This window comes from Myotis myotis, unplaced genomic scaffold (genome assembly GCF_014108235.1).
Source record: "Myotis myotis isolate mMyoMyo1 unplaced genomic scaffold, mMyoMyo1.p scaffold_m19_p_14, whole genome shotgun sequence".
Classification (NCBI taxonomy): Eukaryota; Metazoa; Chordata; class Mammalia; order Chiroptera; family Vespertilionidae; genus Myotis; species Myotis myotis.
The window spans coordinates 1,082,079-1,096,814 of NW_023416318.1; the positions used below are offsets into that span (position 1 = coordinate 1,082,079).

A 14,736-nucleotide genomic window follows, 5' to 3' on the forward strand; every position below is an offset into this window, starting at 1 on the left:
CACCCAAGGACTTAGAGCTGGGACCACCTGGGGGCTGGAGAGGGGTTAAGAGCACAGGAGTTGGAGTGAGGCCACCCTGGTTTGAGAACCAGCTGTCACTGACTAGCCATGTCTCCATGGGGCCTCAGTTTCCTCATCTATAAAATGGGATTGAAAGTACAGCCCCCACCTCATGCACTTGTGCTATGGATTGAGTGAGGCACGAAGTGGAGCGAGCTCGCCACATGTTCCTGCCAGGCCCCCTGGTCATTAGTGCAGGCGGAGGCCATGGGGAGTGTCCCTCTGCCCCTTGCTTGCGTGTGCACGTGCACACACACACACACACACACTTACACACACACACACTCTTACACACTGCCCACTTCCTGAAGGGCCCCCAATCTCTAGGCAGAGATCCACCTCTCCCCTCCTCCAGCACCCACCCCACCCCCAACTCACCAGTCAAAGCCCTGCTCACCCACAGAGTCCACTCGACACAAGCGTTTTCTTTACACGTTGGGGCTTTTACTTCAATTTGAAGCAGACGGTTGAGCACAGATATGAACAGCTTTGGCCATTTGAGCAAAGAAAGGAGAAGGCCTTGGCGTTACACATGCCCACTCCCCCACATACTGGCCCATTCCGCTGGTCCCTTCCTCCCTCGGCCCCCTGCGTAACTAGTAAGAGAACACTGGCCTCCAAGCAGGCGCCATCTCCTTTGCCCGGCCAGGAAGTGTTGGCTGGGGAGCAAAGACCCCCTAGGCAGGTCTCCTTGAGCAGGTCCCTGGGGTGGGGTATAGGGTGGTCAATGTTGCTTCTTTTCCCCGTGTCCCCCCTTCCCATGGTGCTCAGAGCCCAAGAAGAGAAGCCTGGACCCAGGAAACATTGAGAATCAGGGTCGAGGCCTGGGCAGCCGGTTAGAGGGAGAGAAGGGGGCCGGGATCTCAGATCCCACTCCCGACAGGCACCCTAGCCTGCCTCTCACACCCCCGGGGGCTTATCTTGAACCCCACTAGCTCAGGGCTCAGTGTAGAAAGAAGGGTCCAGGTCAGAAGGTCAGGTGCACCCAGTGGTCACCAAACGTCCCTCCTTTCCATGAGTTCTGGTGGAACTGCTGACTCGTCTTTGGCTTGAGATGGAAGCGGGCACCAGGAGGGCACAGGACACAGGGCACCAGTGAGGCTTTTCTCCGTGGGGTTTCCTCACCACGTCTTGCTCAGTGTCTCTGTGGTGTCTTTGGCAATGAATTGCTGCAGCCGGAAGGTGGGCCTCGGGCCCCAGGCAAGAGGGAGGCTGAGCTCTCCCCTCCCCGCCAGGCAGAGGGCAAAGTGCAGTCACCGTGGAGTGGCCGGGAGGGCGGGAGGGTGAGAGGGAGGCAGCGTGTTCCTGTCTGACCCTGAGAGGCAGTGGTCTGAGCATCGGGCGGCACCTTGAAGAAGACGAGGCTGGACTTGGCGAGCTCCCTTCTCCTCGGGCTCGACTGGAAAGAGGGCCCACAGGATGTCCTTGGTCCAGCGCAGGGCCAGTCACTCCTGAAAAACACAGCCAACCGTCAGGAGCTGCCCCTGTTCGTTCTGACTCATTCCCAGAGGCCGACCAGGACCAGCCCCCCAGCCCCTGCTCTCGCTCAGTCATCACAGCTGCCCTGGATGGGCCTAGGCAGGGGCTGCAGAAAGTGGGTGAGCCAGCATTTTGACCCAGGACTGGCTGCCTCCAGGGACTACATTGTCCCCTTACCCGTCCTCTACCACAGTGTCACCACCACCATCACCACAGCCACCACCATCACCCCAGCATTTCAGAGCCACTGCTGATTGTGCTGGTTTGGGGCAATGGGCAAGGCTGCAGGGGGTACAGGCAGCTCAGGGACTCCTGGTCCTGAGACCACAATGCCGGATCACACCTCTGAGGGATGCCCGTCAGCCTGCCCCTAGGAGACGGTGTGCTCGGCCCTTTCCCTGCCCTGGTTGACAAGAGCACCACACCAGGCATCAGGGGCGGGCTAGTTGCAGCCCAGCCACCTGCAGCTGGATGGCCCGAGACAAGTGACGCAGCTTCTGTGCCTCAGTGTCCTCGTCTGTAAAATGACAGGACTGGAGCAGGTGGAGAATGTTCAAGCTTTCTCGTAAGCGTTAGAAATAAGTCTGAGCCGTGGCCCCTAACACAGAACACGGATCAACGCGGTTCTGGGCTACCTGGAGCATCGGGGCGAGGGGGACAGATCGAGGGGGGCCCAGTGCTATTGCATTCCCTCCCACGCTGCATCCCTGGGCATCTCGAGAGCCTGGGGCACTGAGGAACGTGACTGGAAAATCCTAGGTTAGTCCACCTTTAAGTTCCTCAGTCCTAATCCTGGGAAACTTCACCCTGGGAGCTGAACATGGTGTTGCCTGTGAGAAAACCGGCCGGAGGGTGTGACCTGCTCCCGGGCAGGGCCAGGAGATGGGGAAGGTCATGGGCTGCTGGGGTTTTAGTTCTGGGGGAGGTCAGAGCTGGTGGGGAAGGCTCTGTGAGGGCCCCAAGTCCACCCCAAACATGCGAACGGGTAACGGCAGTCCCTTAACCCGGCCCAGCACACCCCAAGTAAAGCAGTTCCAAATACTTCCTTCCCGATTTGCAACAACCCTGACCAAACAGCTAAGCACTTATTTTTGAAGCCAAACATCTGTCAGGCACCACCAACATGCCAGGGCACTTCCTCACATCCCCCTCAGCGCCGGCTGAGCAACCCCAGCTCAGGCAGCCCCGGCTCGGGCTCAGGGAAAGACGCGCGAGAAGTTGGCAGCAACAGGATTTGAATCCAGATCGGCGGCGTTAATCCTGCCACACAGGGGCTGCTCCTGCTGAAACGGAGGCTCGGGGAGCCGGGAAGGAGCCAAACCACCAGGCTGGAGGGCCTGTGAACCACAGTCCTGGGGCGCCCCGCTCAGCAGGCAGCCAGGGGGCGAGGCTGGGGCGAGGCTGAAAGTGGGGTCCAAGGCAGCGGGCAGCGAGGGAGCTGGGCCAGCGGGAGGGTGTGTCCTCAGGCAAACAGAGGCTGAGGAGGAGCGGGGAGAGTGAGAGCGGGGAGCATCTTGATGTGGTGAGTCCTGGCTCACATCCCCCGGCCCCTGCGGTGCACGGCCGGCCCCAGCAGGAATCTGCTTTCTGTTACCCCGTCTGAGGAGGAGGATTAAGAAGCAGGAAAGGAAACCCGTGGGGATGGCCCGGGGTCTGTGGTCCACGGGGTGATTTACAGCCCACGTCATCCTGGCGCTGGATGCCTGGGCGGGCCCCACCGAGGACAGCGGAGTTCCTTTCTTGTTCCGCTTGCCTGTACGTCAGCTCTCAGGCCCTCCTGAAGCCAGGGCTATCTCCCAAGAGCAAGGGAGATGAGGTGTCTCTGGCCAAGACCTGACCTGCAATTCTTTATTTATTTATTTAATATTTTTATTGAATTCAGAGAGGAAAGGAGAGGGAGAGAGAGATAGAAACATCAATGATGAGAGAGAATCAGTGATCGGCTGCCTCCTGCACACCCCACACTGGGGACCGAGCCCGCAACCCGGGCATGTGCCCTTGACTAGAATCGAAGCTGGGACCCTTCTGTCCACAGGCCGACACTCTATCCATTGAACCAAACCAGCTAGGGCCTGCCCTGCAATTCTTGACCCCACCCTTTCCCCCCCCCCCCGAGCCTACACCGGACCTGTGTTGCCACCACCCAGCTGGGCCCCGGAACCCCAGCACATGCATCATCTGTCCCAGGAAGCCTTGGGTCAGTTGGGGCGTGGTGGGAAGCACCCTGGGAGGCCTGAGGTGCCCGGACCTTCTCCGTGGTTACCCAGCTGTGTGACCGTGGGGCACGCCCTCCCTCTCTGTGCTTGCAGTCCTTCGCTTGTGCAGCAAGGGGGTTGTATGTGGGTCTGCACTCCCCAAAGGGTGCTCTGCGGGACGTGAGCGGAGTGAGATGGATCTCATGAGTTTGGGAAACCTCACAGGCCTTGGCCCATCCTGGAAAGTTACTGTGCCTCCTAGCATATTAAAGGCTCTGTCAAGTCCTGCAGCAGAGAAATTCCTGTGGTTTTATTTACCCAGTGTTTTCCGAACTCATTCGATGGATGATGCGATTCCAAGTGTATCACGAGTAGAAACTTATTCAACCTTCTGGTAAAGTAAAGCTTCCTTAAGGCTACAAAAGGGCCGGGGTGGGGGTGGAGGGGGGTCCCAGGAACGGCGGCCAAGGGCTTGGAAACCTCCGTCGGGGCGATCTGCGGGCCTTCCCTCCAGGTGCCAGCCAAACCCAGCACGAGGCCACTTGCAAGAATCTGTTTCTTTCCTGCCTGCCTGCCCACTGGCCCAGGCTCTCAGCATCCCAACCCCCAACGCCTAGTGGAGACCTCGACTGGTCCAGCCTCAGTCCAGTTTCTCCCCCTGGACCCATCAGCTCTGGCTGAGGAACAGGAGACAAACCTGCCCAGGCCGTCTCTTCAGAAGGAGCTGGGTAGGGGTGGGCAGGGAGGGTGAGTGTGTGCCCATGAGTGACAACACAGGGGAGTAGGCTGACCAACACTCCCCACTGTGTGACAACTATGCACAGGCACCTGGCAGCGTCACCCCACCCGACCCCCGTGTGAGGAGCACATCCTGGGAGGGCCTCTGGCATCCCCCCGCCCGCCCCTACCCCCTTGCGCTTTCGTGGCACTGCTTCTGCTGTGGCCAAGGCTCTGGGTGCGGCTGGGCAAGGCTCTTGTCCTACAGAACCCCCTGCACCACCGCCCCTCACCATGTAAGGTGCCCTTCAAACACAGGCTCTGCCGCTAACACAAACGCTGAAAACGAGACCGCCTCTCCGGTCCCTTTCAGCTGGCCTGCCGTGCTGGGTCGGACCCAGGCGATTTGGTCAGTGAGGCAAAGGGGTTGAGTTTATCACACTCAGAAGCCACCGTTTCACTTGCTCGCTCGTTGGCGGCAGAGCATCAGCTCCCCGAGAACGGGGATGCGGTCTGTCGTGTTCGCCGCTGTAGTCCCAGTGCCAAGGACAGTGCCCGACACACAGCAGCATCTCAATCAGTATTTGCTGAACAAGCGAATAAATATTTCTAGTTGCGGGGATTTTATTTACTATAGCACCCCCTCCCCCCATTGATTTTTAGAGAGAGTGGAAGGGAGGGAAGGGGGAGAGAGAAAGATCGATGTGAGACACATGGATCGGTTGCCTTCTGCACACACCTCAACCCAGGTCAGGATCGGGATGGCAACCCAGGTACATGCCCTTGACCGGTAATCAAACCTGGGCCGTCCCGTCTGCGGCCGATGCTCTAACCACTGAGCAACTGGCCAGGGCCACTGTAGCTTTTATATACCACAGGGTGTGTTTCCTATTTCAAACAGAACATTTGAGCCTTTTTGTCAATGTGCCTGTGCTTTAGGGGAGCTTTTGGTAGTTACTGTGAATCCTGAAATAATTTTGCCTCTTTTTTGCTCTTGTTCGCGTCCAGTGTTTCATCCTGATCACAGCTCCTCTGCTTCCTAAGCTTCCTAAGCTTGCCCCTGGCGTAAGTGGGTTGGTTTCCTCTCTTGATCACTTCTGTGTGCTGCAGGGTAATTTCGCCACGTCGGGGCATTGAATAAAGACAATTATATCCGCTTCCTAAATTACTCTACCTTTTAAATTCATTTTCAGTCACTGGTGTTCACTTTATCTGCTTAACCATTTTCCACTATTTTCAAATTAGACATTTTCCTATGTTTAAGCCATTCGGACACAGCCTTTACCTGCAGAAAAAGTTATCCAGCCCCAACCAGTTTGGCTCAGTGGATAGAGCATCGGCCTGCAGACTGGAGGGTCCCAGGTTCAATTCCGGTCAAGGGCAAGTACCTTGGTTGCGGGCACATCCCCAGTGGGGAGTGTACAGGAGGCAGCTGATCGATGTTTCTAACTCTATCCCTCTCCCTTCCTCTCTGTAAAAAATCAATAAAATATATATTTTTTAAAAAGTTATCCAATGGGATTGAAATTCTGAAAGGTTTTTTTTAATTGTTTTGTCCTAAAAAGAGAAGTCAGGTTTCAAGTGTTATTTTAAAACTTAAATATGATAGACAAGCAAGGAGGACATGGGAGAAGTATTTCTGGAGACCCGCACTATTAAGCATTATTTCACCTTTCACTTTTAAGTACACCAGTATGTGGGCTAGAAGCCGGGCGGGGGGGGGGGGGGGGGAGTGTCCCATTCTGAATGCTGAACACTGGGGTTTGTTCATCTCGGTCACAGCGTCAGGAGGCTGTGGGGCCCTGGGAAGCTGGTTAGTCTTTCCAGGCCTCCATTTCCTCATTTTTATTTTATTTTATTTTTAAAAAATAAATGTTCATTGATTTCAGAGAGGAAGGGAGAGGGAGAGAGAGATAGAAACATCAATGATGAGAGAGCATCATTGATCGGCTGCCTCCTGCATGACCCCCACTGGGGATCGAGCCCGCAACCCGGGCATGTGCCCTTGACCAGAACCTAACCTGGGACCCCTCAGTCTGCAGGCTGATGCTCTATCCACTGAGCCAAATCGGCTAGGGCTCGGTCTCCTCCTTCTTAAATGAGCACACTAGTAGTAGCCTCTTCTTCATTTACAAAGAATCACTGAGACAATGGAGCTGTGCCCTGTCGGGCCGGTGCGCAGGGGAAGCGCTGGAACGCGCCGGCTTACTGTCCCGCAAAGAGCTGGCTCCTCAGTTTGACTAACTGGTATTTGAAAACAGAATAAACAGGCTGAGAAGTCTCAAAACAAGGAACCAGAAATAGTCACTTTGAGCCAACTGCCATCTTGAGCGATTTGATTTCAATGTATTCTTTAAAAAAAATAAACACAATTTTAAAAATTGCATTGTCATGTCCATCGTCCAATGAATGGATAACCAAAGTGTGGTATACCCATACAATGGAATATTACTTGGGCGTAAAAAAGGAATGAAGTGCCAACATACATGATAGAACAAGATAAACCTTGAAAACAGCACGCTAAGTGAAAGGAGCCGGACACAAGAAACCACCTATATTTGACCCCATTCACATAAAATGTCTAGAACAGGGAACTGTATAGATTAGTGGTTACCTGGAGTTGGGGCTGGGGGTGGAAGCGGGGAGGAGTGAAATGATAGCTAAAGCATACGGTTTCTTTTTAGACGGATGAAAAAGCTCTGAAAATGGACTGCGGCAATAGGTGCGCATATCTGTGAAAATACGAAAAGCCACTGAATTGTATACTTTAAATGGGTGAACTAATCTTAATAAAAGCTGTTAAAAATTTTAAAAATCTGCATAAGTAGCACCTGTTAATTACAGAAAAATTAGAAACCACAGAGGAGTGAACAGAAAAAAAAAAAATGAAATCACCTCGATCTCCCCATCAAGAGGAAACCACTGACAGCACCGGGTGGGTGCCCCTTTCCCTCTGCGACATCACCGAAGCGGTATTTGATGGAAGTAGACTTATGCCGTGCAAACCGCGCCGTGAGCTGGTGTTTATGTGTTCCCCAGCAGCCCATGCATCTTTGCATTTGGCAGATCTGCGTCCACATCTTCTCGGAGGGCCCGGCTTCGCTGAGGTTATTCTGGGCACCAGCGCAGGCTCGGGCTTCCAGCCTCCACACTTCCCAGGGAGCTGGAAGCAGGTACGGCCGGGCCACCCCCAGCGCCTCCCGCCCCGCCTGGCCTGGGCGCCATGGGTGACAGGCAGAAAATTTATGAGCAGCTGGAGTTGGCCGCTGTGTGCGGAGGGCAGGAACATGGCGTGAATCAAGGATCACACTGTGTCCAGGCTGGGAGGGCCGGTGGAGGTCTCAGGCGTCTGCGAGCTGCGAAGTTACGGCCAGAGCCCCTGGTGAGCCAGGAGAGTCTGCCTGGGGACCATGAATCGGGAGAAAAATTCATTTACTCAACAAAGATTGATTGAGCTCCTCCTGGAAGCCAGCTCTGTGACAGGCACTGCGGCTCCGGTCCCTCTCCCGGGCCGCGTTCAGCCCGGCTCCAGGGGAAAGCTGCAAACCACTGCTGCCGGTAAATGCTGCCGGTCCGCCCATTCCCCGATCTGTTCTGTTCCTCGGGCTGCTGACCGGCGGTGGCTGAGCTGGTGGGGATCCCGGCCGCGGTGTGGAACAGCTGCCCGAGCTGCTCAGAGGCCTCCCTGCCCCACACGCCCCAGCTTCCCAGGTTGGGCATGGGTGGGTCTGGCAGGCCAAACCACTCATTTACTGAGGCCAGTGGGTATGCCCAGACCTCAGGGTCAGTCGATGTCATGCAGAAGAACTTTCCTTCCAGTGAGAAACAACCACTGCATCCGACAAAGTCTACCAGCTGTGTGACTTTAAGCAAGTTGCTTAACCTCTCTGTGCCTCAGTTTCTTTATCTATACAATCTATATAATAAAAGCCTACGCGACCGTTACGGCGGAACGACCAGAACAACCGGTCGCTGAGAATGAGAGCAGGTGACCCCGGGGCCCCTCTGTGCCAAGGTGCTCGGAGGGAGCTGGGTCTCGGGTTTCCTGTCCGCGCACAGCCCGCACCCCACACTGTCCTGCAGCCTCGCTTGGGGTTCCTGCCGCCCACTGAAAGGAGAGCTCCAGGGGGGAGAGGTTCTGGTGGCTATGCCCCTGCTGTCTCCCCGTCCAGGGCAGTGAGGGCCGGCTCCAGCCCAGCCTCTTAGCCCCTGGCTCCCACCTCCACTGCAGGTGGAGAAACTCCCCCTACATCCCTCCGTGCCACAACTCATTGTGGTGCCATTGCCATCATTCCCTCGCTCACCCCACCTATCTCCAACCAGCGCTCCTGAGGGCTCTGCCACACCCCTGTCCGCCCCCAGGCCTGGGAACAGCAGCGAGTGGCTCGGTGCTCAGAGCCACATCACTCGGGCAGCCTCGGCCCAGCACCACGCTGCACCCCTTCGCACTTGTGGTCGCATATGGTCCCCGGGGACGACCACTGCTGCTTTCGTTTTGCAGACTAGGAAATGGGCCCTGAGCAGCTGCCTCCCTCGCCCAGGCCCCCCTGCAGGGATGCAGCAGAGCCAGGCAAACCCCGACCCCTGCAGAGTTCAGCTTCTTCACTGGCAAAAGGGACTGGCAAGTCCCCAAACCATCCACCCAGCCGCCACCTCCCTGGGTTCTAAGAAAATCTCAGCCGTTGTCCCTTGGAGCCTAAGGGAAGGTGGCTGGCCCTGGGAGTCCTGGCGCTGGCAGTGCCGGGCCAGAGCTCACACGGAGCCCGCCAGGCTGCAAGGGCCCAGGGAGACCGAGGCCCCCGCCGTGCTGACTCCTTCCTGGGCTGCAGGCCACTCTCTCTGGCTGCCAATCTCTGTTTCTGTCTCCATGCTCTGCCTGCATGTCTCTGTGCCAACCCCCTCTTGGCCTTTCCTGTGTTTATCTCTCCACGTCCATCAGCCTATCTGTCTTTCTTGGCCCCCAATCCACCCACAGTGCAGGGCACCGCGAGGGTCGAGCTGGCCCGGTGACGCCTGCGGCCCAGCTGCTGCAGCTTCCCATCTGCTTCCCATCCTGTGATGCTGTCAGCCAATCCCACTTGGCTACCCGCTGCTCTTCCAGACCCAGAAGCTCAAGGACCCATGAGCTTGCCCAGAGCCAGAGGAGGCACCCAGGCTGGAGGGGAGCAGACAGCTGTGCAGACAGGGGCGGGCAGCCAGGTGAGGAAGGCCTGCTCCCTCCTGGCCTCCACACCACACAGACACACACTCCCAACCTGGGATCCCCATCAGGCCTGCCTCCTCGGGGCGGGGGCTGCTGCCCATCACTCTGCTGCCTCTCCCAGTCCTCCCCTCCCCAATCCTGACCACAGAGAGACAGCAGGAGTGATGGGGCGCCAACCAGACAAGCCATTCATGCCAAAGTGCTGGCCGCCTGGTCTGTGGACAGACCACAGTGTGTCTCCCCAGGAGGAGTCTAGCTCTGGGTATTTCAAGATCAGTGGCGGCAACAATAGGGTGGCTGGGAGAGACCACAAGATCCCTGGACAGCCCAAATAACCTAATGATTTCTGCAAACAGTGTGAAAATGCAGCTTTAAGATGAGAAAAATACCCCCTGAGCCCTTCCCATCACCCCTAAGCCCTGCACAGACAGACCCTGGAGCCAGCATGGGGTTCAGCAGGAATGGGACATCTCGGCTTGGGGGCTCTTGACTCACTACCACCCGGACCGTTAGTGACAACACAACAGTAGCTTCCAGATGCATACGGGAGAGGCCACAACTGGAAAGAGAAACAGTTCTTTCACCCACACTCATGCATACACACACACTCTCCACGCCCACAGGTGTGAGCATACGCAACTCAGCACCGTGGTTACATGGAGCAGCTATGGCATCAGGCAGCCTCTGTTTGAATCCTGACTTCCCCATTCTACCAGCTGTGTGACTCTGAGCAAGTTGCTTAACCTCTCTGTGCCTCAGTTCCTTTATCTATAAAGTGGTAATAATAATAATCTACCTCATGAGATAGTAAGCGAGATTAAAGAACACAGTGGCCACAAAGCCCAGCACTCAGCATCAGGCAGCCACATGCCAGAGCACACACACACGTGTGGGTGTCTGTGTTTACACGTGCTCCTCAAGGCAGGCACTGTGTCCCCGCTTCAGAGTGCCAAGGCCCCACTCAGTACAGGGCACAGAGGAGTTGCCCATTAGCTATTGCGGAGGACGACTGGGACACATCATTTCCTTGAGCTTCCATCATTCCGTGCATTTGGCAAAAATCTTCTGAGTGTTTAGACCAAGCCAGGCTCCATTCAAAGCACTGAGGATTCTGCCGCGAGCAAACCACAAGGAGCCCTGCCCTCCCCACGCCGACGTCCCAGGAGGAGCACGTTTCCCTACGGAGGAAAGGAAGCCTCTCGCTTTCCGTGCCAAAGAGCGTGGGCAGGTCCTTTCCCAACAACGGATGCACTTCCCCGCACCCTCAGCCAGACGTTACTGCATGTACTTTAGCTTCCTCTTGACAACTCAAGGTCAAGCCCAGAAGTGTCCGTCTACAGAAGGCTCTCCAGGCCCCTGACACGTGTGGGGCCCTTCGCCCCGACGCGCAATGGCCCCAGGTCTCTTGGCTCTTCTCAGCCTCTGGCGTTGCTCCGTGTGCTTTGCTGCTGCTTCCCAGACGACCAGGCCCCTGGCTGCGATTCTGGGTGCTGTCACTGCACCTGCTCCAGGAGCTGGCCTCCCACGTCAAAAGGCCGTTTCTGTTCAGCTGCTCTGATTTGAGACGCCAGGGAGTCAAGCTTGTAAGCACAGACTGCAAGCAGTAGGTCCCGACCCACCGGCTCTCCTCTCCAGTGCGCGTCCATGCCTGGCCTCGCGTTTCCCCCTGTGTTCCAAAGGGCGGGGCCTTTGTTTGGATCTCCGAGGGACCCAGCACCCAGAACGCTGCCTGGCACGTAGCAAACACTCAAAACTACTTATTCTTAAGTAAATGTGCGGGGCCTTCCTGCTCTCTCCATCTCCCTCTGCTCGTGTAACTAAAGAGACTGAACAGGTGACGTGGGTGGGCAGTGAGGATGTGTAGAGGGGATGGGTTTGCAAATACAGCCCTGCAGGCTGCCCACCCTCGTCCTGTGTGTGTGTGGGGGGGGGGGGGGCGGGGTGGCAGCAGCATATCACGGTCATGGAGGGGGTGGGTGACTCTCAGCAACGCGGTGTAGCTGTTCTCCATCTGGGTGGGCTCACGGGCTGCCCCCACGGGCCCATCTCTAAGTGCTCCTGACCCCCAGGGGAGAGGGACAGGGACCCCAGGGGTTCTGAACCCCTCGGAGACCTTCAGCCATCACCCAGTGTGCACCCCCTTCCCACCTGAAGGGGAGGCCCTCCATCTGCTCCTGACAGATGGTGCCTATAGACGCGCCAGCACACCTGTGCAGGTGTGTACACATCTCTCTCTCTCTCTCTCTCTCTCTCTCTCTCTCTCTCTCTCTCTCATGGCAGACGGCAGAGGGTCAGACCCAGTGTCCTCTGCCTGGCAAAGGAATCAAGCTCTCGGTCAGCAACCAGTCTGGTAATCACTCTCCAAGTCTCTGGGTGGGGAAGGGACATTTGGGGTCCCTCTGCCCACCTTCCTGACAGACCAGCCGTGTCTTCCAGGAAGCCCTCAGCCGGTGCTGCGCTCCTAGCTGACAAGCCCTTGCCTGGCCTGTTTCCTGGGGCCCTGCTCACCTGCGGACGCATTTTCCCGTGTTTTATGAACACAGTGGAGCTTGCAGCAGGCACGTGCCTGAGGTTACAAGGCTCCCGAGTGGCTGGGCTGGGATGCAGACCCTGGTGTCCCAGCTCCAGGCCCTGTACTGCCAGACACCCCCTGCCGCTCACACCTTCCCCTGCCGGAGCGGAGGACAGTGAGCACCTGGATTCAGGAGCACTCCCTTCATGGGGCCAGATGAGCCTGCCTGGCCCCATCCAGCCCGCCAGCTGTGCGACCTGGGTGATCTGGGTCCCAGCCTGCTCATCTGGCCCCAGGGTCAGTGATGTGGCCCTGAGGAGGCTGCCACCGGAGTCGAGGGAAGAACGAGCAGGAACGGGCTCGGCACGCCGTGAAATGCTGTGCACAGGCACCAGGCTGCCAGGCTCTCCACTGGCACGCGTTTGGCAGGGCTGCCGTGAGGGTGGGCAAGCTCACAGAAGTGGGCTTTGCCATCTGATAAAGGTGATGACACAGGTTAGCCCTACTGGGGAGGAAACCACTTGTCACAGGGGAGGGTCAGCCCCCCAGGGATGAGCCACCTGACTGTTCATCCTGCCCCTTCCCAGCCGAGAGCCCTGCATGTCTTTCTCAGTTTCAGGAGGAGCCCCCGACTTCACGGGAGGTAGGGGATGTCCGGGCAGGACTCGCTGAACTGGTGAGGAGACACGTTCTCTGCGTGAGACCCGCACCCTGCCGTTGGGGGCCGTGGGAGCCACTGTGCGGCCATGAGGTGAGGACCCAGAGCCTGGGCCCAGGAAGCAGCTCCTGCCTTCAGCCTTCTGAGCAGTGAGAAACAGGGGCCCCAGGAGTGTAAGCTGCTGGCTGAGGATTTCCCGTGATAAATGCAAAGCTTTCCTCACTGACTCCAGGGGGAAGGCACCAGCTTCCTGAACAGAGGTCTGGACAAGCCCTGGCCCTTCTCTGGCTCCGTCCGGAAGCCCCTGGCTCGTCCTTCCCTAGAGTCTTTGCCATCAGCGCAGCATGGTCAGCCCCCACAGTGTGGATTTTAGTTGAAGGAACAGTGTGTGGTTATTAGGGGGCCCTACTGTGTGACAAGCCCCAAATAACATTGTGTAACAAACGCAGTGTATTGGTTCTAGCCCATCACCTATCATGTAACAGGTCACCTACAAATATAATCTAATGTAATGACAGAAAGGGAACTCTAATGTATCGCAGAATAGAGTGTCTCATAATAGGACATTTTCTGTCATGACTTCATAGTGGATCATATGATGCTCTCCTGAATTAGACCGGACACACCCCTGTGGGAGTGCAGTGAGGTGGCCATGCCATGGGCCCTGAGAGGAGGCTGCGGTAGGGGTCAGGGAGGGCTTCCAGGAGCCGAGCCTTCCAGAATGAGCAGGAGGCAGCCAGACAGGGGAGAAGGGCATGCCAGGCGGCAGGGATGGCATGAGCACAGAGGGCATAAATAGCCCCTTTGCGCGAGGAGTTCCGTGCAGCTGGGGTGTAAATTGGGACACAGGGAATGACCGGCTGGAGCCAGGTCACTTGAGGAGGAGGGTCAGGTGTCCTATGAGGAAGTCCGGCCCCCACCCTTGGCCTGTGAGGAGCCCCTGAGGGTCCTGAGCAGGCGAGTGAGGCGGTGAGACCTGGCTCTCAGCAGAGCTGCTGGGAGGGGCTCAGGTGGGGACAGGCTGGGCAGAGGGTGGAGGGCTTGATGGGGGAATGGGTCCAACTTTGTTTTCTAAAATATTTGTACCAGGGGCTCAAGGCAGGCAAGGGCTTGTACTTCCCCTAGAACCAGCTTTCTGGTTCCCCAGGGCATAGAAAGGGGACAGCCTGCTCCAGGACAGGCGGGAGCCAGGACCTGCTGGCGGCCCTGTCCCACGCCTCCCACTGTGCTGGGCCCAGCAGCTAAGGCCAGGCAACGGGCAGGGCAGGCCCCATCACCCCGTCTTCCTGCCTCCCCCATTTTCCTCTTGAACAGTGGTTCCCAACCTTTCTTTGGCCACGCCCCACCTAAGCATCTCTAACATCCCGATATTTCCCCCCTCCACCGTGACATATAAACACATAATTGTTATTATTCAAAAAGTGAACTATTCACGTAGAGGAAGCCTAAAAGGCCATTAACATGGTCTAAACAAGCTTCCAAAGAACATGGCATCCCTGAAAGAGAAAAATAAAAGAACAAAAGGACAGTGGAAGTACTGAGGAAGAAATCACTAAGAAATTGCTAAAAATAATAATAATATGAAGTGATATGAAAAATAGCAAATAAAGTTTCAAAACATATAATAGAGAACTGAAATGCACCAATACTAGTATATCACAATATATATTTACATACTGTCTATGAGACCCCTAGAACCATAAGAAATGCAAAAAATAACAACTCATTCTCGAATAGCCCCCCCCCTTAAAAAATCAAATTGCCCCCCTGGGGGGCATGTGCCCCACATTGGGAACCACTGATCTAGAAGCAATTTCTGGTCACGGGGCCAACGCCATATCCGCGCCAGGGGCCTGAGCCGGCGGCCCCTCCTCTTCCCCAGGCCTTCCTCACCGTGGGCCCACGAAGAACA

General features: G+C 56.6%; 1 protein-coding gene across 2 annotated transcripts in view; it reads right to left on the reverse strand.

Annotated features, from left to right (window-relative positions):
* Positions 1-482: 482 nt before the first annotated feature.
* The window catches only part of ATOH8 (atonal bHLH transcription factor 8), a 33,161-nt gene continuing 18,907 nt past the window's right edge, over positions 483-14,736 (reverse strand). The window contains exons 3-4 of one of the 2 annotated variants that reach the window (XR_004971760.1): positions 7,347-7,852; positions 483-1,511 (exon numbers count right to left, since the gene is read on the reverse strand). Coding sequence is in view for 1 of the 2 variants with exons in the window: in XM_036333941.1 (XP_036189834.1) it covers positions 1,506-1,511 (6 nt within the window). In the remaining variant the exon portion in view is untranslated. The remainder of the gene's footprint in view (positions 1,512-7,346; positions 7,853-14,736) is intronic. The other variant, XM_036333941.1, reaches the window with a different exon arrangement.